Raw genomic sequence first — 26,795 nt, forward strand, 5'->3', positions numbered from 1 at the left:
GGAAGAAACTGACAAACGTACGGAACATTGCTTTTCAGAAAAAAAAATATATTTGTGCACAAATTTCTCACGGTTTCGTTTTAATTTTATTGATACCAATGTGTTGATATTAAATTCTTATAAAATTATACACCTTCAAAACTTACTTGTTTCCCTATTTATATAAATATGAACTCATAAAAAATTTGTAAGAAAGAAAAAGTATACAGATAGTACAAGCAACTTCCAGTTGAACTCAGATGTTCATTTGTATAATACAAGACAGACGTCGACCCTTCATGTAGATACTCACGGCTTAAAAAACACAAGCATAGCACATTTCCTATGACAAAAAATGTTTATAAAAGACTTTCTGTCTCTTTAAAAAATATTAAATAAAATATTAGGTTCTCATAGGGGAATTAAGTGCTATCTACTTGAACTCTGCTTCTGATCGATAGAAGAATATCTTTCAAGTCCATAAAAATCTATTAAGTCATAAAAATATTTGTATTTCATAAGATTAAAAATTATAATATAATATTCCCATAATATTTTATATATATATATATATTATTATATATTTAAATTAGAATAATGAAATAATTGAGCTCCTATTTAATCTAAGTATCAAATATTGTATGCAAGGTTTACATGTGTAAACATGTGCACATATCATATATTTGACTTATCCAATTCACACGTTCATTCTGTGAACATGAATATGGTAAAGGAAAAAAATAAACACAGTACAATACTTACATTCCCATGACATCTTTCTCAAGTTGTGGCGCTTCAGAATTTGGATCGCTTAATTCACATGTCAATCGTTCAAGGCAGGTATTATTACCGCTAGCGAATCCGCTACAGGAGAGATAACTAGCCAAAATCTTCTCTTGTTGAATGTGTTCATCTGGAAGCTAAAATGAAAAAGAGCATAACTTTCTATCTTCTATAAATTTTAAATAGTTGAACTTTTCGGTATTTAATTGAGAATGAAATATTTATTTCTGTAAGCAAGAAGTATTGTTTCTGCCACTGATAGCTAGAAGAGCATTTTCTTATTTCTGTGTCACCGTGGAATGTTCAGAATCCTTTTATATAGTGAAATGAAATTTGACAAGGTTATTAAGTCTAAAGTGCTCTTTAAGCAAGGATTTTAGAAACTTCGACCATTAAGAAATAGTGGATACTAATATTCTCAACTTGAGAGTTTATAGAACACGTACTTAGATATTTGTTCACCAGAAGCCATTAGGGAAATTAAGCGTGAAACATTTCGCACAATAACAACTAAGGATGCTAAAAATAATATTTAAAACTGCAGTATACCAGCAGACATAGATACTTTTTCGTGGAATCTGGAAAGTCCTCAATACTCTCCCTGCTGTTCTTGGCAATAATTGTTAGCGATTTATGACCCCTGTTACCTAAAAAATCAACGTTGCCACATCCCTTTGTTGTCCTTTTCTTTTATCTTCTATTCATTGCTTTCTTTAAAAAAAAAAATGCTGAATTTTGTTCAGTTTCAGTGAGCAAACTGCCACTTCACTGTGGATTTTCGGAAGCACGGCAACATTGAAGAGAATGATAGCGCACGTACCGTCTAAGATCAGCCGAGGATTGTGTGTGGGAAAATGAGTAGTGGTTGGGGCAAAGTTCTCTAAGTTTGTCTGCAACAGTAATTACATATATTGAAAGTACTAACAAGGTTTCATTTATGTTGTACTCAGCTAAGAATATTTCGTCTACGATAGCTATAATACCAGTACTTAAAATTATAAACTAATTGATTTCAATCCTTTAAGATTGTTTGCACACCGAACGAGAACAATATTTGAGCATTTGACAACTATAATCATTTTCAAAGAGTTATAATACAGCCGCAAAACAATATTTAGCGTAAGAACATAAACACACTTCTATTTTTTTAATAAAACCATCGAATCCAATGTTAACAATCGATATGTAACATAACTACAATACAAGTTCTGTCCCTTCCTTCCTTACAGAAGCTGTACTTGTTTTACAATTTGTTATTTAAATTGATAAGTTATCATTCCCACTTATCTTACATCCCAGCAACAACTAAAAGTATTTATTATTTTACTCCTAGGAACATGGTAGAGCAGGATGAAGTTTGGAACAGCTAATTTCATGAAAAATAAAGGTACTTTCAAAATGAAGTAGTTGTCATTTTTTTTAAAACGCAAATTGTAATTAAATATTCATTCATTATTTCTTTCTTTATTCATCCATTATCGTACATCATCAGCTAGAGGCCAGTATTAATAGTTAAATACAGCAGCGAAGATAGTACGTTAACATTTAATATTTTCTGAAATATTGTGAAATTATGTAATCTCAATGTGTACTACAGTTTTTCTCAGAAATTTCTTGATTCGATTACTGGTTCGTATTATATATGGGATAAAGGATATATCCTATATACATTATATAGAATATATTCTTTATAGGATAAAGATTATATTAGTAAAATCTCTACAGTATACGGCTCATTTAGCTTAAAATGTGCTGTTTCTTCACGCACTTTTTAAATAAAGTAACAGAAATATTTGGATTGTTAAGAAGAAGCTAGTTGAATTATTACAAATAGCATATCAAGTTGTCTAAAAATTTTGGGCCTTTGGTCAAAATTGAGAGTGCATTTATTGTTATCTAAAAATAACGTTATCATACCACATATGAACCATTTTGTTCAATAACCTTCTGAAAGAGTTTTGGCAATACCATAATCCCGTTGCTGTAGAACTTCTGCCGTTACTGGTGAAAAAAATTGTGAGACATGGTTTTCACATGCCTCTCTGGAAACTAAATTAACACCATTCAGGATAATCTGCAGAGACCGAAATAAATGATAGTCTGACGGTGTCAGATCCGGGATATACAGTGAGTGCATTAAAACCTCCCACTCAAGTTCTCTCAATTTCTGACGGGTCGTTTGTGATCTGGCATTGTCAGAGTGGCACACTTCCTTTCTGATCATTTCGTTTTTTTTTTTTTTTTTTTGTTTGTTTGTTTTGTTTTGTTTTTTTTAATTGTTAGGTGTTATTGTCCACAGTACAGGTCCAAGTCTATCGTTTTGCCCGGCATCATCAGCTTGGAATATATGCTGGCCTTTTAATCCCACCAAACGGACTGCATAATCTTTCTGAGCGTTAGTGTGGGCTTTGCGATAGACTATGGAGCTTCTCCTCGGTTCGATCACGAACTTTTTCGCACATTGTTGGTATAGGTTATCCATTTTTAATCATACATGATTAACTGCTTCAGAAATGGCTCGAATTCTTTACGTTTCAGTAGAGATTTGCAGATCAAGATTTGATCAAGTAAATGTTTTTTTGAGTCAGATCATGTTGCATCCAATCGTTGAGCTTCTTTTTGTAGCCAACTTTGTCCAAACGGTCTAACACTGTTTCATGATAAATGTTTGGGTCATTATCGATGTCATGACTGCTTATATGCCGGTCTTACTCGACTTCTGCCAGTATCTCATCCATTTTTGCTGTGATTGGTCACCCACTGCGAGGAGCATCTTTGAAATTACAATTTCTAGAACAAAAGAGACTGAACCTTCTTCTGACTGTTTCTTTTACGTATCCGAGCCAGAAAAAGCACAAATTTCTTCACGGGCCTATGCAACATTTACGGTATCGAAATCAAATTGTAAAATGTAGCGTCGTTCTGCAGAAAGTTCATTCATTTTCACGGCGCAATATTTTACATCTGACTATACGAATTCCAATACTTTCTGCTCATCTACTAGCTTCAACTATCAGCTATCAAATGACGTTAAATCTAACTCACTGAGACTCATATACCTTGAGAGTTAGAACATTAACGCCATCTCATGGGCAAAAAGCTCAATACTTTTTGGACGACCTAATATTGCTGTAACAGTTACAGAAAAATATTGTATGAAATAAATTCATTGACTATTATTTGTTTTGTGTAGAAAGTATTCTTTCTTTTAACAATATTTTTGTGATCACATTATACTTTATAGTAATAATTATGATAGTATTTGCATGTATCTTCAAGCTGCAAAGGGAAGAAAAGGTACAAAGAAATAAAAAGTCTGGCCCAGCATTGAGAAGGGTGGAAAGCTGCATGAAACCAATGGAGAAATTGCTGAGCTGAGATGATGATGATGATTGTTTACCTATAATGTTAAACTACAAATTACATTTACATTTCTGTATATAGAGACATGTTAAATCTCAACATATCCACCCTTTCGCTATAACTCTCTTTGTATTGTACGCACTGCCTCCTACCCTAGGTTGTATGGCCATGCTATGAGAGTTTGATCTCAACTGTTCAATTTTTCTTCCTTGCAGAGAGAACGTAGCTTCTCCGCTGAGAGCATGCTTCGTGGAAAAACAAGAAGGCCGTGCTTCGACTTATTTGATATGGAGGTGAGTCAAGGGCTGAAATTCAATGGAGACTTTCTACTTAAGAAGGGGACAGTGTTCTACCGCGTAATAGTGTGTATGAGTGAATAAACAAGTCTAAAAGAGACTGAACAAGCCTTTCACTGACGACAAGATTCAGCAAGCCCGAGAGATGGTATTGACAAACCGGCAAGTGACCATCGATAAGGTAGGGTGTATTCCGCACGTTAGTCATGGTTCTACCATTTATCACCGATTTTGAAAATCTCGAGGGAATTTCAGCTCCTGACACACCTTCAGGCGAGAACAATCGAATCAATGCTCTCTGTTCTTACTTGATACACACCGTGAGCGAAGGGTCATGTTTTCTCTGCAATAGAAGAAAGAAAAATGTAGCAATTAAGTTTAAACCCTCATAGTGTTACCACAATAGTATAACCTTATAACACACAAAGGAGCAGAAAACAATGTGCGCAATATACAGAGGGTTATGGAAAAATGCAGATAATTCTGAATTTTCCCTTGTAGTTAATTCTTTGATTTATTATAATTAGTTTTTTGTTACGTTAAACCACACACACTAAGTTGCTAATATATAAAATAGAATATTATGAACAATGCAGTGAATCCAGAGATAGAAGAATCTAAATTCATAATATTTCATAGAATTTTTAATATTATTCTGCATGTGTGGACGCAAGAAATGAAGATAATCCATACACACTTACATTTGCCATAAACTGCTCCAGTAAAGTTATTTCTTTCAGTTTTTGTTGTGTGTCTAGGTCTACTTTGTTGATATCTCGACGACGCCTTTTCCCAGTGATAACTCCAAGCTGTAACAGAATTGGATTTGAAATAAAGGCGGCTGCTGCACCCAACAGAGCCACTCCAGCCAGAGGCACCAGCAATGTCTTCAAAGCTAGAGCCTTATGACCTCCTCCACCGCCACCTCCAAAACCAAGACCACCACTGCCTCCACTGCTCAACCCACCATCACTAGAAAATGTTCCGTAGTCACTATTGTCCCAGTAACCTGTAAGTATTCAGCAAATTTGAATTTAATGATGAAATGTGAAAGAAATTGTTTTCAAAGTGTAATTATTAAATGTAATAACTTCTAAAAAGGCCATTTTGCTACCAGAATTACAACCAAATCAACTACCTACTTATTATATAAGCTAAGTAAGTTATAATTTATTTGTTGATCAGTTAAATTATATTAAGCTAATATCTTTACTGATTAAAGAAAAAAAAAAAAAAAACTCTATTAAGAGTTTAAATAACCAAACCCCCAAGGGCCTAACAACATATAACAATTGTCCAAACAATATTGAAAGTTCTAGTCATGCGTACATTACAATATACTGTCAAGTTTTCTCCTTAAAAAAATATTGGTAAAATGTTCGGGACATATATGACTTTTACTTCTGAAAAGTCAACAATAAATAAAGTGGTGTACGAAATTGCAGTTTCAGTAAGCTGGGATAGGAACACTGTTGACAACTTTCATTTAAAGGAAGGGACACTGGACATTGACTACATTGACGCTTTGAATACGATGGTATAGTTGAAATAAACTTTCAGTCTCTATGTTAGTCATTTGGTCAAATATTACTAAAATTATTGAAGTTAGTGTAAGAAAACGTAGATCATGTGAGTGTTTTAATTTAACGGAACAGTTCCGTTTTTTTTTCTAATTTTCATAGTTTATTTCCGTACCCGACAAAATGTCTTCAGGTCCAAAATGTTCCTGTTGTTTAATATACACATCTACACTAGCTAAAATACTTGTTTGCTTTATATATACTAAAATACTTTATGGGAAATATTAAAATATCCCATTCCTACTTTGAATATTTATTTCAATCGAAGTGTAATGATAAAAATACCGAAGATATTCTACTTTTGGCAACACCCTCCCCCTCCCCCTCCCCCACAGAATACGTCTTTAATCAAATTGGTATGATTAAAAAGTCCAGCTTGAAGCGGGTACTATCTATCTTCCAAAATTCATTTCAAACGGATCAGACGTTTTCTCTACCCTGAAAGCTATGAATTCGATACAAATCTGTCATTTTTGATACTTTATTTTTCATCTCCCTTATCTCCTCTGCAGATGGGACTTAAACGGCATTGGAAGCGTATATATTCATTTCAGCTTCTCGAAAACTATTGATTTGACACTAATATCGGTCATTTTCAATTATTTTTCATGTCACAATTTTATCCCCCCCCCCCTCCCCCGGATACTAATGGAGGCTGAACTTGAAACTAAATTGCATTTGCAGTATCACTCTTTATCTAAGTGACCTCGAAAGCTATGGATTTGACACTAATATCGGTCGTTTCTTATCATTTTTTATGTCCTTACCCTCCTACTCCCTCCTAACAGTACTTAGGAGTTTTGCCCCCACTGGGGGCTGAACTTGGACTTAAACGACATCAGGACTGCCACTAATTAACTTAGTGACACTGAAAATTAATGATTCCACACTAATATCGATCGATTTCGATGTTTTTAAATGTCACAATTTCATCCCCGGTCCCCTCAGGTGCTAATGAGGGCTTAAATCAGACTTAAACGACATCGGAAGTGTCAATATTTATCTAAGCGAGCCCGAAAACTATAGATTCGACACTAATACCGGCCGTTTCTTATCATTTTATATGTCCTCCTCCCCTCCCTCTAAGAGTGCTAGAGGGGTCTTACCCCAACTGAGAGCTGACCTTGGACTTAAAGCGCACCAATATTGACACCAATCAACTTAAGAACCCACAGAACTATGGATTCGACACTAATATTGGTCATTTTCAATTATTTTTACAAGTCACCCCCTCAGGAGTACTAAGAGTACTAATGAATTTGGATTTAAACAGCACCAGAAGTTCCATTGTTCATCTCAGCGACCCCGAAAACTATAGATTCGACACTAATACAATAAATACTATCCTAAGTCTTACCATAAATACTGTCCCAATGTTTTAAGTATCCTAATAACATGAGTTACCTTCATGCATTTTGAACCAAAATCACAAATAATTATTCAAAATGGCCACCATTAGCATGCACATATATCTTAAGTCTTTGTAGTCACTCATCAATTGCATTACGCAACATATCAACTGGAAAATCTGCAGCTGCCTTCCGAAGAGACCACTTTAAACTTTCATATTGATATGTTTCTTCTTGCAAGCCATCTTCTGCTGGAAGCTCCAGTTCTGTCCATGGAAGAACGTATTGGTGAGATTCTTGACTAGTCTCTCAAGCACTGTCTCCTGATATATTTTGGCTGACATTTTGACCCTCTTTTCACAGAAATGAAGCTCTTTTGTACCCTCGTAGCTCACACCGCACCACACCATGACTGAGGCAGGATGCTGGCTGGCTTTCTAGATCCTTGGAGCCTTTTCACCAGCTTCTCTACAGGATGTGGCATATATCCTGTCATTTTGGGCACTGAAAGTCTCTTCAACACTGAAAATCTTTTGATCAGTGTAAATGATTCGAAAGTGCCCATTTGCTGCGTAATGTTTAAGGAAGTGCTTTGCTTTTAGGAGCCTCTGTCGTTTCAGTTCATTTGTCAGGAAATGTCCTTTGCATTGTTTGTAAGTATGGAGTTCCAGGTCATTGCTTAACGTGCGAGACATAGATATTTTCAATATCTTTAGCTCGCGAGCCATAACTGACTGTTTCCTAACAGGATTTCGTCGGACACGCGCCACCACTGCTTTTACAAGTTCCGGTGTTCGTACTGTGCGTGGTCTTCCTTGCCACGGGCAATCTTTCACAGTTCCAGTCTCAACAAAGCTCTGAATAGTTTACTGAATGTTTTACTGAATTGCAGCTTCTGGAGGGTTTTGAAAAGCTCTCCTTTTGATTTGACTATCTTGTGGAACACTATCACGGCCATACAATTCTCTTACTCGCCCCATTCCATTTTGAATACTGACAACTGACACCTTTACACTTCTTCAGCTCATCCAGCAATGACTCACGCTTCACGATAACGCTCTTGACGTCGCTCGCTTGTACGAACGGAAGTACAGTCACCCTCAAAAGTTGGGACAGTATTTATGGTAAGACTAGGTATATCTTCCCACTCCACTCCTCATAGCTGTGCAAGGGAGGTCTTAACCTCACTGGGGGACTGAACTTGGATTTGAAGGGTTTTGAAACTGTCATTAATCAGCTCATAGACCTCGAAAACTATGAATTTGACATTAATATCGATCGTTTTAGATCATTTTTATGTCTCCTTCTTTAGTGTGCTAAGGGTCTTACCCCGATAGTACTCTTTTCTAGATTGCAAGTAATATGTGTACAAGTTTGGTTAAAATTGCTTTAGGTGTTCCAGAGTTATGGTGGAACACACACACACACATTATATATATATATATATATATATATATATATATATATATATATATATATATATATATATATATATATATGTGTGTGTGTGTGTGTGTGTATGTATGTATGTATACGAGTATATGCACCTAATTATGTGATAATATGTTCATGGATTTTGTATATTGAGGAATTTGTTCCGGCAGTTGATGCTCTGAAAATAAACGACATTATACTTTAATGTTTATCTTTTTCTTCTTTTTGGAAATGGAGAATTACTATATTGTTTTACTGTTGTGTGTGTGTGTTTAATTTCTTTATTTCACCTAATGTAAGGATATTATTTTTAAACAACGATAACAAAAATCTTTGACAAGGATCTGACTTTTAGTCTATAATCAGTAGGAATCCTTTATATCGGATTAATGTTAATTGATATATGCAAATGAATATGTCTATAATCAAGTAATAAGTCTTAGTTCTTGTGCGATATCCTTGATCTTAACTCCCACTTTATCCTTTCACTCTTGGGGCTGCGGTGGCTCAGTGATAGAGCGTTCACCTCTGGTGTTTGGGGTCCCGGGTTCGATCCCAGCCCCTGCGAAGTGAACTTTGTGGTGGACAAACACCGTGTGCGTGGGTTTTCTCGAAGTTCTCCCGTTTCCTCCCACTTTCTTCATTCCACCATTTCATTCATTACTCATCATCACCGTCTCCTTTAGCCTAACCAGCATAAACGTGGGGCGTAAAACTCAAAGATTTCATTTCTTTTTTCTTTTTTTTTTTTTCCTTTCACTCTTATTGCCCAATTTAACTTCTTGAGCTGTGAAGGTAATGGCCGCTATACCTTTACTAAGAAAACTGGCTAGAACTTTCTTTTAGGCAGAAAACTCAAAGAAGACAAGATATTAGAAAACTGCAATTTTATAGATAAAGATACTACAGAAGAGGCAACATAATTTAGTATTTATTCAGTGTTTTATGAAGTTTCAAGTAGGCAGAGAAACTATTGATACTCCTGAAAGTTTTCCGAATTTAACCAATCATCGATAATATTTCTCTGAATCTCCAATCGTAAATTATGACAAGATAAAGAAGTAAATTGATAAACTCCTATTTTTTTTTCTTTGATAAAAATATGTACCATAGGTATTTTTACCCATGAAAGAATTTTGATCCGAATTGTGTAAATGAAGTTGTAATTGTATTTGTGTATAATTTGTTAATCCTTTTAATTAATACTTAGTGTTTATATACTATTTGCTGTTGTTAAATATTTCATTTATTCATTCATTTATTCACAAAGTTTCATACAGTACTAGGCCAATTAGCTGAAACTGTACAACATAAAGGCAAAAAGAAAACAACAACAACAACAAATACATAAAAATAATAAAACACAAAAAAGGTTCAACTCTCAATACAAAAAAATAAAATACAAAAAAAAAAAAAAAAAGTTCAACTCCCAATATACGAAGTTCTCATCAACTGAGTTCTAAAATTTCTCTCAGAGGTAAAATGACAAACATTCTATGTCTGGAATACAACCTTTTTCAAATAACTAATGTTTTACACGAATATTTCTAACATATCTCTGATAGATATACAAAATGAATTATTTAGCAAGGAATAGTGAGAATGTAATCACACACATACACACTAAAAAAAATATTCACTGTAAGCACTTTCGCTAAAATGCTTCATCCGATAAAGAGGGATAGAAATAAGGGGGAGGGGATAAAACAAGTATTAAAGAACAGAGAAATAGCGGTGAAGTGTTTAGGTAGGCATTCCTATATAGTAGTACCCAATTAGAATATTCACATTTTTCTATATTCCTTAAATTTTCTTTTCTTTCTTTCACATATATATATATATTTGCCGAGTGTGTGTGTGTGTGTAAGAGAGAGAGCAACTTTGTTCGATTGTTATGATTTCCACTTTTGTTTCATTAAATTGAGTATGTTTTTATAATATGTCTCCTTTCGTAAATTTAAGATATCTTAAATCATGTTTCAGCTCAGATGATAAATCAAGGCTTTGCGAAAATAGGATGCAAACAATAGAGGAAAAATTTTGTCACTTGAAATATGGTGTGTAGACATAATCTGAGGCAAAGTAAAGGTTAAAATGTAAACCGAACTACTGAAAAATTAATGTCAAAATTGAATGTAACAGTTTGATTAATGAATAATTATTTGAATGTCTGTTAATTACATTTCCTCATTCTCATCTACTAACTTTACTAACTATAATTTTCTCCATTAGATAACATTCTTCTTTATATTAATATGAGTAATATCCATAGATGGAATTACGTCATCTTTCTTGTCATATTATAGCTTTAATAGAAGTATGTCTATACGGTATGTAAAATTAAAGCCAGATTTAGGTTTTAGTATAATAAGCTTAAGTCACGGTTGTTTTGAGTAACCTTAAGTTATGACATTTAAAACTATGTACAATCACGCCTCACGTCTTTTACGACAGGAAAAAGCTAATGTATTGTAAAATTCAACAATAAGCTAATTTTATTATTAATCTCAATACACCTTTATTTATTTAAAATCTCAAAATCTTATCTTAAATTTAAGTGAAATATTTGCACGTTAATTTCCAGTTAATTAAGTGTCTTTTGTGCGTAAGGTCCCTGGTTCGATCCCAACTCGCAATTAGAGGGCTTTCTGAAGGAGGAACACAGCTCCTGTTTCCTCTCACTTTCTTCATTCCGCTATTTCATTCAGTATCATCATCACCGTCTCCCTTAGTCTCGGTGAATGATTACAGGAGTCAAAAAAAAAAGTTTAATTTAGATTTGTCTAATTCTTTTCTGTTTGCATTTGCATTTGTAATATTTGTAACACCAAGTGTGAATGTAAGAAATGTTTTTTTCTCTTTCTTTCTCATGCTGTAATGAGGTATGAAAAAGATAAAGCCTACTATTCATTTGGCTCCGAACCGTAACCGCGACTCTGATCCGAATCGTAGCTTGGAGTCGGAACAGGAGCAGTTGGCGGGTACACAAACCATCATGCATGATCAATCCTAACAGTATAAGCCGTTCCTCACCATTTTATCCCGCTTTCAGAGGAACTGGATTACATGACCACGCAATTGGTTCTGGTTAGAAAAGCTCGAAGTTTAAGAAAAAAATCTTCGATATCTACGTATATTTTCTCCTTTTATTGTCACTTACGCTCATAATTTTATTTATGTTGTCAATTATATGTTCTAACTAATCTTGCAGAGTTAATTTGCAATATCTTGAGTTGATGACGGAATAATAGAGTTCAAAGGCCGGAAAACAAGCCGAAATGACATCAAATTATGAGCAAAGTCAATGTACTTATATAGTTCATATCCAATCCTACATAACTGATAAGATACCCACTAAAATCCAAGCCCTATCCTAATTCTAAACGCAGAAACAGATACCAGGTAATGTATCGAAAATTTATTGGTATCGATTTATTGTAAGGTATCGAAATCTTAGTATCGAAAATTTTATGCAAGGTATCGATAATTTAGTTCGGTTTCTATATTTTCTTCTTTTACTGTCACTTCTGTTTATAATTTTATTTATCTTTTCAATTATATGTTCTAAGTATTCATGCAGAGCTAATTTGCAATATCTTGAGCTGACGAAGGAATACTAGAGTTCGAAGGCTGAAAAACAAGGCGAAACGACATCAAATTATAAGTAAAGTCAAGTATTTCTATAGTTCATATCGAACCCTACATAACTAATCTGATTCTCACTAAAACCCAAGACCTACCCTTACTCTAAACGCAGAAGAAGGTACCAAGCAAGGTATCGAAAATTTGTTGGTATCGACTTATTGCAAGGTATCGGAAACTTAGTTCGATATCTATATTTTCTTCTTTTACTGTCACTTACATTCATAATTTTATTTATCTTTTCAATTATATGTTCTAACTATTCTTGCAAAACAAATTTTCAGTACCTTGAGCTGATGACGGAATAATAGACTTCAAAGGCTGGAAAACAAGGCGAGACGACATCAAATTATAAGCAAAGTCAACGCATTTCTATAGTTCATATCGAACCCTACATAACTGATTTGATACTCACTGAAATCCAAGCCTTATTCTAACTTTGAACACAGGAGAAGTATCAGTGCAGGGTATCGAAAATTTACAAGCACAGATAACATCTTAATTACTACGTACACATACATTATATTACGTGTAAAACTTATTAAGTATATATGATAAAACTTACATAATATATAAATTATTCACTAAATACTATAATGACTCTGTTTTCTATTTATTTATTTAGTTAGTTAGTTCGCTTAACATCTCACGAGGCTAAGGGAGACAGAGCACCAAATGTAGAATAAGGAGATAATGTTATATTTATGCATATTATTTGGGTAACTTGTGACCCATATACAATACTTACTTGCCATGCTACCAAACTGGTGAGTTGGAGATGCAACCAGCGGCTCTCGACTCCCTGTTTCATCTGGGTAGTAAACATCGTTCAAACGCGGTCTGAATGTGACAGCCGTACACAGAGATATCCCATAAACTAAAAGCGGTATTACTCCAGAGGAAAATGATGCCATAACAACTATACCTGAAATAAAAATAAATAAATAAATTATAATATTCCTTTAATGTATTTTTTAAGATATGAAAAAATATTTGTTACAAGCAGATTTAGGTGAAAGAAGAAACGGGATTATATCGATATAATATCTATGAAAAAAATCTTTTATACATATGAAAAATTATGAGGCTTGTACAGCCAACTGCTTTTAGTAAAGAAAATTAAGTTCTTTTTAAACATATTATTTAAAAGTTACCTTGTGTAGTATATTTTATTAGCATTACGCAAGTGGGACATATAATATTCTAATGTTATTACGTCCGTCCGTCCGATACGCCACACGATAACTCTTGAAAGGGAGCTTTTTTTTTTTTTTCAATAGATACGTAGAATGATTATTTCAACATAGTTCGTTAATGGAAGCAATCCATTCAAAACTTAACAACTAACAGTGACTTACGTCTGTCCGTTAATCCACAGATAACTTGAACAAAAGCGAGTATTTGAATTCTGTTTTAACAATAGATAGCTGGAGCGATTATCTTGTCCGAGTTACCAGCGAAATTTACTGAACACAACGTTATTACATCCTATTAAATGTCTTCTTTTCTTAAACCAGGGTACAAAATTTCCAATCGCCAGGTTGCCATTGGCAACTAGAAATTTAGAGCTGGCGACCTGTGTTCAGTAGGAATGGTTTCTGCCTAAACTCACAGGACTGCGCAGTTTCTGTTTCGCACGAAAATAATTGTCACTGAGTGAGAGAAAACACAGAATGTGAAGTCTTCACAACAGACATGGAAAATGAAGTTTTCACAACTTTGTAATTCGCACAACTTAACATGTATATGAACTGTCCAATACAAAATTGATTATCCTGAATCTAATGTCTGGTTTTGATATTTTATGCCCTGATGTAATCTCTTTCTTTGTTAAACCAAAGGCCATGGAGGGGGGACTTCTCATAATTTGTACGTGAAAGGTACTGGCGACCAACATTTTTGGATTGGCGAGTGCGTCTGACTTTGAAATTTTGCGCCCTGTCTTAAACTATAAAATGTACTATATTTTTTGATCACGAATGGGGAGCTACTTCTGCTAGAAGAATCAATGTTTCTTCAAAATTGTATAAAACATTATACATACCTGATAAAGAGTAAAGAAAAATGAAAAATCCTTTTTTTTTTTAGTTATGTATACAAGTGTTGTGTTTAATACAATTTTCTTGTATTTTTTTTATTTTTTTTTTCATTCTTATAGAAATACCAACTCACCGCTATTGATCCAAAAAATATTGCAAACTTCATAGTTTAAGAAAAGAAAACATCTATAGCATGATGTAGTAAGGCTGTGTTTGATAAGCTTCTGAAAAGTGGCCAGAGAAAGTTTGCAGCAGCTGTGTTTAAGCAAAACATTGCTTAGGAAAAGGAAATTACGCGTTAAGGTAATAATTTTATAATTTCTTTATAGAATGAGCGAAAAGCTTCATATATTAACGTATTTAAGGTACTAGTCATAGTTTAGAAAGCTGGTTTGTTCATTACTAACAGAAATTAAACACAGGACAGCTTACAGCATATTTAAAATAAGTATTGTATAGATGTCTGTATAATGTCAAATAAATTAAAATATGTTTACTCAAAGCCAGCAAAATTTCTGGGATTTACCTAAATTACAATCTTCTATGGCTCCAAAGATATAAAATACTAAATATACAAAACCGAAACTTTGTCTCTTCTTACATTTAGTATAATCATATAATTATCTGATCCATGTTAGCTTTGCTTTGCTTTAGTAATTTCATGAAAGAAATAAAATAAATAATCTCTGATTAAAGCAAATTTTAATTAAAAATAATAATAATTGTGTGTAACAGTTTCACCAACTAACTAAAATTTTTGGCTTCGTCAGACACAATACAATACAATAGTCTCTTGATATAACAAAATCAATGCTACTGGTCCTAACCGTTGATTGGCTGATAAGAATGCTCTCAGCCGCTCAGAGTTAGAATTTATAAAGGAACAACCAAAAAATAAAACCATTTCCTCCTCTTGTCCAGTAGACACTACTAAGCCTAGACAAGCCATAAACTAAGTTTTTCCAATAACTTACCCCACTGCTCATCAATTTTAAGACCCAGATTCCAATTCATGATGCAGTCATGTTCTTTTCCATAGCCTTCTCCTACTTTTTTATCTACGTCCTTTGTTCTTGGTCTAACACTTCGACTTCGCACAAATTAATGTTATGTCCCGTGTTCCTCACATGCTTGTAAATGGCATTTCTTTCTCTTTGCAACCTTAATCATCTTTGTGTAATTTTACACATTCTTTCAATTTTTTCCCCGTTTCAATAACATAACATCTCCTCTTGGCTTTCTTTCTTCTTCTTCTTCTTCATACGTATCACATCCAACAGCCTCTTACTTCCTTTTTTGTATGTTGAAACGTTCCCTATCTTCTTAAACGTTCTCTTTACCATTTCCGTTCTCTCCTGTACTCTCTATTCCTCACCAAGACTTCCTTTCTTCCCTTCTTTTATCTTCCTCTGTTTTCCCCTCCTTTATCTTTTTGCTGTTTTGTTCTTTTCTTCTTCTTTCCTTTCAAACTTTCTTTCATCGTATCCGTTGGTCTCCAGCTGCCTGTAAAATTACTGTATGTCTCCTTTCGCTTTCCTTTTATCATTACTTACTAAACTAATCCCCTCCTCTGTATTCTGTATGAAGTTCCTCTTCGTTGAGCGATCGACATCACTTCTTTTATGACAGAAGTTCCCTGATGCACATTTCTGCTGGTGCACATTTCATGATCAACTTGTTTCCTTACCTCCTCATCCTCATATCCAGGAACACTATTGCCCTCTCCTTTTCTACTTCTAATTCTAGTTCTATGCCTTTTTCCTGATCATCTATTTCTTTCACGAATTTGGTAAGTTGTTTATGAGTACTTTTCCATATCCCGAAGCAATCGTCGACATTTCTATCTAAGAATAACGGTTTATAACTTCCTTTCCTTTTACCTCCCTTTCTCCTATCGATTCATCACTATGTTCGCCAATACTGAGCTCATCCTTGATTTTGGCTATTGTTTTCTTCTATAATGCAGAAGCTGTTCCCCCATATGGTCTTCAAAGCTTCTCTAAGTTTCTCTGCATCCCAACTTTGTATCTTCGTTCATTTCTTCCGTCACTGTTCTCAATATGCATTCACATTTAAGGCTTGTGAGCATCGCTTTTACATCAATACTAAACATTTATGTCTTTCTCTTTATATATCCAATGATATCTAGTGTAGCCTTAAGTTCTTCAGAAATTCTAACACTATTACTCTCCTGTTCCCTTCTTAACACTTCATTTTTTTTCTTTTTTTTTTCTTTTTAATCTTTTCCTCCAATGGTTTACATGGATTCTGTCAGTAATCTAGCAATCTAGTCTCTGGCCTCAGTTTTACCACTTCCTTAAGCATCTTCGGAAACCCTTTCATTAGAGAAATTCTTCTCTCTTCATTCAATTTTTTTAGTAACTTTCTCTACAGAACAAATTATTTTCTTTTATTTCTTCCCTTAAGTATGTGTTCCCTATCTATTCATATGTTCCATTAATGGCTCGTCTAGTTTCTCTTTGTACCACTGCTTTTTCATCATTACTACTGCACTATCTTTATCTACTACTTTCTGTACTATTATATCACTTCTCTTGGTTCACTTTCTAACTGTCGACTTTTCTACGTTCGTAACTTTCCCTCATTTTTTTTTTTTTTTTTCATGTTTCATGAAAGGAAAAAGTGATAGCAGTCGTTTTCGATTATTAACTGAGAAATTACACTATTTTTAAATGCTACATAATTGAATATTGGGCTGTATTCTTAATCAATATTTAGAAGTGTACTCTTGTACCGGAAATTGAGAATAATGGATATTTAGATAGAACGCACATTCGTTTCTGTGTAAACTTTCATTTTCCGTTGTTTTCGGCAGCAAGGAATCATCTCCAGGAGTTGGGTCTTCGAATTTAGAATATCAATATATGTATGTATCTTTCACTCCATAGTATTAGATTAGTCTTATTTAACTTAGAAGCACAAACTTGTGCAACATGTGTAATTATAAAGACAAAATAAATTGAATCAGTGCTCATTCTTCATGATGTAATAAACATATTTACAATTTACTTTTAAACCTTGTAGAGCAGCCTATTGTATGTTGCTTTAATCGTCGATGTTGGTGACATATCGTTTGAGCTTTGTACAATAAAAAGAAAGCTGTGATTCTATTCGATTCGTTTATTTTAAAGATCGAAAGCAGTTCGTTCAAGTCTAGTTTATTAGTCTTTAATTCACCGAGCTGATTACGAGCAACGTCAATTTTAATGTTTTGATCTGCATATTTGAGACGAAGCATTTAGTTATCAATTAGTATTGTAGTTTTCATTCAACATCTCCCGAACACAAATGCTACATATGTGAAGTTGGGTCTCCATTTTTAAATTCGATTCAAAACCAAAACAAATTGTTTGTTTTTTTATTATGAAGAAGAAATAATTTATTTCGAAAAAAAAAATTAAATATTTAGAAGCTTTAGTTCAGGTGTGGCAAACTTCACATTGATCCGTAAATTTTCGAGTTTCAATTAAGAATCCAAACCAATCGTTTGTTTTTCGCTTGTTATTGATAGTTTCTCTTTTTTTTTAAAAAAAAAGTTTCGAAAATCGTAAAGAGAGATTTAAAAAACAAGGTTGAGATGTGGTCAACTTCACATTGATCCTATACTTTCAAATTTCGATTCAAAATCCAAACCAATAGTTTGTTTTTCATTTGTTATGATTGTTTTAAAGAAAAATAGTTTGTTTCGAAAACCGTAGAGCTATTTAGAATATTAAGTTGGAGTTTGGTCAACTTCACGGTAGCTCCTCACTTTTAAATTTCGATTCAATAGCCAAGAAAATCGTTTCTTATTGATTATTTGTTTTGAAGAAAATATGCTTTCTTTTATATAGAAATATATAGAAACTTATGTAGAAGTGTAGGAAAATTCACTCTGATCCTTATACTTAAAATATTTCTTTATATTTTATATTTTCTTCAAAATAATCAATAAAAAAGAAATAAAAGACGATTGGCTTGGGCTTTGAATCGAAATTTGTAAGTGATGATCCAACGTAAATTGGCCATCAACTTTAATTTCTAAACGTATCATTATATTTTTGAAACTAACGTAATTTTTCTTCAAAACAGTCAGTAACAAACAAAAACAAACGGTTTGCTTGCGTTTGGATCTAGATTTGAAGTGATGAGGCCAGTGTAAAGTCTGACAAACAACTGTCTATATATTTCTTTACGTTTTTCAAACAAACTACTTTTTCTTCAAAAGAATAACACAAGAAACACTAACGATTGGCTTACGTTTTGAATCGAATTTTGGAAGTGGAATAATCAGTGCGAAATTAACCACCCCTTAACTTAAGTTTATAAATATCTCTTTATGCTCTTTGAAACAAATATTTTTCTCTTCAAAACAATCAGTAACAGACGAAAAATAAATTATTGTTTTGGGTTCCGAGTCGAAGTTTAAAAAGGAGGGATCAATATGAAGTTGGACACACCACAAATTAAGTTTATAAACATTGCTTACTTTTTTCAAAACAAAGCAACAAACATTATTTCTTCAAAATAATCAATAACAAATGAAACATAAACAATTGGCTCGAGTTTTGAATCGAAATTTGAAACTGGAGGGACCATTGTGAAGTTGGCTACCAACTTTATTTCGTAAATTTGTATTTGTTTTTCGAATGAAACTATGTTTTCCTCAAAGCAATCAATGCCAAACAAGAAATAGACGATTAATTTTGGTTGCAAATCGAAATTTAAAGGTGAGGCAGAGTGAAATTGGCCACCAACTTTATTTCGTAACTATATCTTTATGATTTTCGAAAGGAATTATTTTTTCTTCAAAACAATCAATAACAAACGAGAAAGAAACAATTGCCTTGGGTTTAAAATTAAATTTTGAGAGAGACCTGTGTAAGTTTGGCCACACTAACTTTATTTTGGAAGTCCTTTTGTATGTTTTCAGAAACAAACTATTTTTTTATTGAAAACAATCAAGAACAAACTAAAAATGAACGACTGGCATCGGTTTTGAATCGAAATTTGAAAGCGGGAGCCAGTGTGAAGTTGGCTCCCTCACTTTATTTTGCAAATATCTCATGTTTTTCGAAACAAACGAATTTTTCTTCAAAACAATCAATAACAATCGAAAAATAAACGACTGGCGTGGGTTTTAAATAAAAATTGAATGTGAAGTTGCTCGTCAACTTTATTTTATAAATATCTCTGTGTGCTTTTCGAAGCCAATTATTTTTTCTTCAAAACAAACGTTTGGTTTTGGTTTTAAGTCGAAATTTGAAAGTAGTGGTGGTGGTGGAAAGGGAGGAGGCAACTTCACACCGTCGCCGGTAAATGACGACGTAGTAGCTAATGCGTGGATAGCATCTTTCAAAGTGTTGAACCTCGTACTGAATATTGTTGTTTCCAATGACAATTTGAGCATTTGACAATAAAAATATCCAATACAGGCAAGTAAGTTTCAAACTTGTTTTTACAATACTTTCATTAAAATGTGATCGTTCCTTTCCAAGTAATTAATATGTAAAACCTGTGTTGACTGTAGGCAACATTACCATTTTAGATCTATATTTCTGAGCATAAGTGATAGAGAAACAGGGCGGTAACTTGTGGGGAACAGGAGGCAACTGCCCTCCCATTTGAGCTTCTTCCTGTTCGAGTGGGGCCCACTTCTAGATAAAACTTCCTTTCTTCATATAATACGATATGAGCATGAAATAGATTAACCACATCCTAAAAACAACACAAAATAATAATAATCTCTAAAATAAAGCAAAAATTTGATCTGGCCCCATTTCAGTAAAATGTCTACTATTAGTGTCTCTCGAAGGGCTTTATGCTGTATAAAATATTGTCTCCTCAATTTAAGTTGTGAAGCGTGGAATGGGGTTACTATATCATTCACAAAATAATTGAAAACAATTTAAAATGCTACTGCTGTCTTGTTGTCTGAGCAAAACATATATTTTTTCTAAAATGAAGCGTAAATGTAATCTAGGCTCTACTTCAGTAAACGACAATTGGGGCTCCTAGAAGTAATAAAAATATCTATCAAGCTTTCAAAATTTAGGAGCGCTCAAATTTCATATTTTAATAGGGGGCTCAACTTCGTATTTTTCAAAAGGAGCCCAAATATTAATGCTTACTTCTCCAAGAAAAGTTCCAAGTTACGGCGCTACAAAGAAATGTCTATATGCGCTGCATTTTACTTTCATTACACTTTGATCACACAAGCATGTGTTTGCTTGACATAACACTATAGTGAGTCTCAACTTTGTTGGGAGCAGACTAACGTATAATGATGTCCAAAACATTTGTATTCAGTACTGCAATAGTGGGACGTAAAAGGAATATTATATTGAGAAAATAATATCTATATAAAATAGTTAGTTTAGGCTTTCAGTTGTAAATATCTACTAATATAGAACTTTTGGTCTAAATATGTGTTATCCTGTTTTCTTTGCTCTTTTATTATTTATGTACGTCTGAGCTAAAATTGCATGCAATCAGATTTTTCAACAAGGTTAATTGTAAACTGAGAATATATTATTCCGATATTGACAAAATATTCTTTTTAACCATTTAGAAAGGAATAATTTGAATTGCATATGGTTATTAATAGAAACCATATACCATACTTCTGAAAATTTATTCCCATTTATACATTTTCTGTGGTAAGGTTCTAAAGAAAATTTCATTTCATATTTCAGGTATGAGTCCATTGTTCAAAAAGGAAAGAAAAGATAAGAAAGGTGTTGATGTAAGCTTTCCAATTATCTCTAGTCTTGAAGAAGAGAATTGCTCATTCTTGAAATATTGCCACGAATTTCAACGTCGGAATACTCGAATATTCGAATAAGTTCCAAATTGATGAAGTTCCTTAACTTGTGCTATTATTACATTACAGGTCATATATATCAGTCTTCTGCTGGAACTACGACCAGTGGCGTACACAGAATTCAATCAAGAGCAAGGTTCAAGCTCCCAAGTTTATATCTTTTTAGTACATACACGATACAGCAAAAATATCTTATGGTTTCTATTAGTAATAACGTAGTTATTACATATTTGTTCATGTTTTTTTATTCAACATATTGGGGTTCATGTCCTATTTAACAGTCATTAAACAAAAAACTTCGAATGAAAGTTTTAGGCCTACGTTTCGAAAATGATGTCATCTAGGTGATGTTCCTTTCTCGCTATGCAGCAAGATGATCTGATTTGATGATTGATAAAATCCAAGAGAGATACAGCATTCTTGAAAATGAGTATTTTTCTGACGATTTTCTCAAAAATGACTCGGGCGGCTTTTGTCATATTTCATAAATAAATATTTCATTACTAACCTGACAATATGCAATAGCTCATTTGTCTTGAAAACAATCTTCGAGGGGTACTTTATTCTTGCGTTTTTTTTTTTTTTTTTTTTTTGGATAATTTTCTCAAAAACGATTCAAACAATCTTGATCACATCTCATAAATAAGTATTTTATTAATAACCTAACAATATACTTTATTCTTGGGAGTGAGTTTTTTTCTCTCGGACAATTTTCTCAAAAACGGCTCAGGCGATATTGTTCATATGAATATTACATACATAAATATTTTATTAATAACCTGACAATATGGCATAACTCATTTGCCGTGAAAAAGTCGGAGAGGGGTACTTTATTCTTGGGGTGAGTTTTTTTGGACAATTTTCTCAAAAATGAGTAAGATAATTTTGTTCATATTTCATATATAAATATTTTACTAATAACTATATTGGTGTGTAAACTACTCATTACGAAAATATTTACAGGGTATAGTTTACTCTTGGGAAAAAGTTTCTTTTCAGAGCACTTTATTACAAAAGACAGGCGATTTTGGTCATATTTCATTAGTGTTACATGAAAATACTATCTACAAGGGGTAGTTTATTCTTGGATTGAGGTTTTTTTTCAACTTGGGCAAAATACCACTCATGCAATTTTTTTTGATTTTTTGATTTTATTTTTTTTATTTGTTTATTTATTTATTTATTTATTTATTTATTTATTGTTATTTTATGAACAAATATTTCATTAGTAAGATTAACGTATGGCATAAGTAATTTCTTAAGAAAGAAATCTAGAAAGCGTGGCTTATTTTGACGGATAAATTTTCTTTGGGTAAAGTTTTGCGGAAACGCATTACAATTGTTCGTATTTCACAAGAAAATGTTTCAATAATAACTGCGGTACAGTATAATTTAGTTTAAGGAATTGGATCCAGAAAATTTAGTAACTTTAATTTTTTAAAATTCTCCTGATAGTTGAAGGACAGGAAATAACTTTGTAGTACGTGACACAATTTTCAAGTTTACTTTTAAAGTATAGACTTGTGTTTCTCAAAAGGTGGTCTGTGGGCAACCGGCAACCGGCGTTCTACAATGTAGCACCAAGTGGACGATACGAACATAATTTTCCAGTCACATCCACAAGATATATAAAATGTGCATACATAAGTTTAATTTTGTTTTGAAATAGTGTTTGAATAATTCCTTTCATACTGGGTTGGTTTTGTTTTTAAATAAATATTTTATTTGAAACAGAAAATAATAAAATAGTAATGTATAAAATTTGATTACTTTAGGTTTGTGAAGCAATTTCTGAGAAGTTATTTTTGTATCTAGCTTTCTAGAAACTATTTTTGTAAATATCGAATTATTCACGAAGAAATTAAATGTCGACTGAAATCAGGGAATTCGTGTTATTATTCAGTTCAAAATCTCTTGTCGTCACGAATTCTGTCGAGGAATTTGAAACTTAAAATATATAAAACGATAATTATGCCTGTTGTTCTGTATGGTTGCGAAACATGGTCGCTTATTCTGAGGGAAGAACATAAGCTGAAAGTATTTGAGAACAAGATCCTGAGACGAATATTCGGACCCAAGAGGAACGGAAATGGGGAATGGCGGAACTTCATAACGAGGAACTACATAATTTATACGGTTTACCAAACATTATTAAGGTCATCAAGTCTAGGAGGCTTAGGTGGGCAGGTCATGTAGCTAGAATGGAAGAAAGTAGAAACGCTTTCAAAGTCTTGACTATAAGACCAATCTGAAAACGACCATTAGGAAGACCTACGCGCAGATGGAAGGACAATATTAAGATGGAACTCGCAGAAATACGAATACAAAGTAGAACCTGGATCCAGTTGGCTAAGGATAGAAGTTAGTGGAGAGCTTTTGTGAACGCGGCATTTAACCTCCGGGTTGCATAGACAATAGAGTTTGTTAGTTAGATTATCGAACGAGAAACAAACTTTGTGATTTGGTGTGATTGTCGTTCGATAGTTAGCAATTCCTTGGCACATGATCTAACTATCTTACACGTGTTTCATTGCCCTCGCTCGAAGCACCGTTGAAACAAAGCTTAGCACCTCAAACAGACGAAACTGCTCAAACATGCCAAATCTGGTAGTGCCTGTTTTGAGAATTTAAAAAATAAAGAAGCATCTAATGATTAGTTATAATCAATTTTGGGACAGACTGTAGAAGCCAACGTCTCTACCGACAGCAACAGCACTCAGGAAAACTTAACTGTCAGGAATACAGGAATTAGTAATTTAGGAATGGATTTTTCAATTATAAGTAACACATCTTCACTGATATTAAGAGCCGTAACTGTAAGAATTACATGTTTTTATTCTAATGAGAAATTGCTGCCTTGCATCAGTATCATCATGAAAGAAATTAGTATAACTAGCTTACATCATATTGCTCCTAATTTATTACAGTGAAACCTGTCAACTTGGCCACCTCTGTAAGTTGGCCACCTGCTTATCTTGGCCTGGTTCGTCTTGAACCTGCATTTTCCCATAAGACATTCGTTACTTACTACTTTATAAGTTGGCCACCTGTCTATCTTGGAAGTTGGCCACACTGAAGCAATGTTTACCCTATGATGATAATGATAAATTTACCTGCGTATCTTGGCCACGAAAAATACAGTTTTCTATTTTTCGAATTCCCATATGAGAGGCAGATGTTCTGTATTTGTGACTGGACACAAAAAAGCATAGATTTGCACGATTTGTTCTTGGAGGTCAATGGCCAGAACACTACCCTCATAAAAGGGTGGTGAAGGAAGATGTGAATAAGAAAAAGTACGTACAGGAATTCAGGAAATGGTTGCACGTATTTGTTTACCCTGTCTGTTTTGGTAAAACCATTAGCTATATCGGCTCCTTTCATCAGTGGGAAGCTTTAGTAATTCCGGAAAATTCTCAAGGTTAAAGCTCAATTGTCATTTATTGGCACCTGACTGCATGTCAAAAGGTAGCGGAGGTTTTGAGATATGAATTCCCTAAAGATTTTCTCAAAACATCTTTTGCTCCGAGGGAAACACTTCTAGCTCATTAACAAGAGGTAGTTAACTACAGTATTAGAATGTGCATATCTGCCAAAAAGAATAAAGCAAATATGTCTAGAATGAACCACCATTCAGTAACAGATGAAAAGAAGTCATATAAATTGTATATGAATTTCTCAATCTATAACTTAGCTTTTCTTGTTTTCAATCTGAATAACTCAGTGTGCTATAATATCAATTTCAATAAACTGCGTACATACACTTCTATTTCATGGTTGTTTGTGTTATTGTGTTTTCAATCCGAATAATCCAATGTACCAGACTAGTTTTCAGGAAGAGAAAGGTATGCATATATATATTAGACCTACTATCAAGAGCGCCGATCCTGGGGGACCGAGGGGGCCCGGGCCCACCAAAGCTCATGTGGACCCTATTTTATTTATGAGTATACAATACAATATTTGGTATATTTTGAGTGCAATTTGTCTTAAAATCTTATATATATATATATATATATATATATATATATATATATATATATATACCTTCTGCATCTGAATGGGTCCCCCTAAATTTACAGTGAAATCGGCGCTCTTGCATACTATAGTAATATTCTCTAGTACTGTATATTTTTATGATTACTCTACATATATTATTTATAAGTAGCTGTCGTGTCACTGCTTATTAAAATTTTACAATCAAGTAATACTAAAAATCCTATTCTAAAAATACACAAATCACACTTATTTTCTGTAAGTTGGTCACCTGTCTAAGTTGGCCACTTTTCGATGGAACCGATGGTGGCCAACATAGACAGGTTTCACTGTATTATACTAGCTGAACCTGCGCTCTCTACACAGCGCATCATTCGCATATAAGCATAAATTTCCTTATCATTCCTTACAACATCTGTACATGTTCCTTTACAGACACAAGTGAAAGACGTATTAAGTTAAAAAAAAAAAAAGCCAAGGGGTATCATAAAGGGGAGACTTTTTTCGATTATTTTTTCTCAATATCTCGCACCGTTTGCAAGACTTGAGCCTGCTTCCGGTTGGAGTTTCTAATTCATGTATGACCAGTGTTTTCTTTCTTCTTGCATGCAGTATGTAATAAGCAAATACATTACATACACAATTAATTATAATGTCAGTTATATATGGTGTTCATTGGGCAAAACACTCACCCCCAAAAAAGTTCATCTTAGACTGAAAAAATGGTTATCCTTCCTTTTCCATTGTTATTTGGCCATGAAACAAACGCCGGAGACATATACAACCCCTATATACAACAATGTGGTGTTGGAATGTATAATGCTTAGGATGTGATGCTTTAGTTTTTTTTTTTAATTTCAACACTTACAATGTACCCGTAAAAATGTAATAAAGAAATAGTGCCCGTGTTTTTTAAATATTCAATTAGAACTGGACAATCTAGTATACATGAAATTTGCAATCTATCAGTGAAAACGACATCTTTCTAGAGCCTGTAGTTTCCGAGATCTCATTGTCGAAAGGATTGGACAGAAACATATAAATGTCGTTTAAAAGACCCCCAAAGATGGCAGCACAATTCGTTTGCATTTATTTCGGAGAAGGCTTATTAAAGACAAAGGCCTTTGAACAATAATTTAAAAGGATAAACTTTGTGAAAAATATTTCTTTAACTAATTTATTTAAAGTACACTCTTTTAAAAATATTTGTCTTTGTTATAAACGTGAAATCACAAATAACCGTAAATCAAAGGTTTGAAAGCCAAGGTTATAGGTTAGAGCTCGGGCGCTCTTAATTGGTACTGTAGTATTTTAATAGGTAGATTATTATCTTATTCTGGCTAATTGGTGTCCACCACTTCCGTTTCCATTAGGTGAACCATATTCCTGAGAACTGAATCCATATGACACAACTGTTTATCGCTATTTATTGTATTTTCGTTTTGTTCATTACACCAGTATGATTGCATCGCAAAAATACTAAATTTTCACCCCTTCCGGTTTGAACAAGT

The 26,795-nt window shown here is 33.4% G+C and overlaps 1 protein-coding gene across 2 annotated transcripts in view; it reads right to left on the reverse strand.

Moving 5' to 3' along the window:
* Window positions 1-26,795, reverse strand: part of LOC145671851 (uncharacterized) — a 214,459-nt gene that overhangs the window by 5,718 nt on the left and 181,946 nt on the right. For both annotated transcript variants that reach the window (XM_081741079.1, XM_081741078.1), the window contains exons 2-4: window positions 13,175-13,351; window positions 5,123-5,430; window positions 742-899 (exon numbers count right to left, since the gene is read on the reverse strand). In XM_081741079.1, the coding sequence (XP_081597205.1) occupies window positions 742-899; window positions 5,123-5,430; window positions 13,175-13,340 (632 nt within the window). In that variant the 5' untranslated portion in view covers window positions 13,341-13,351. The remainder of the gene's footprint in view (window positions 1-741; window positions 900-5,122; window positions 5,431-13,174; window positions 13,352-26,795) is intronic.

This window comes from Thermobia domestica, chromosome 15 (genome assembly GCF_964235325.1).
Source record: "Thermobia domestica chromosome 15, izTheDome1.hap1.1, whole genome shotgun sequence".
Lineage (NCBI taxonomy): Eukaryota > Metazoa > Arthropoda > Insecta > Zygentoma > Lepismatidae > Thermobia > Thermobia domestica.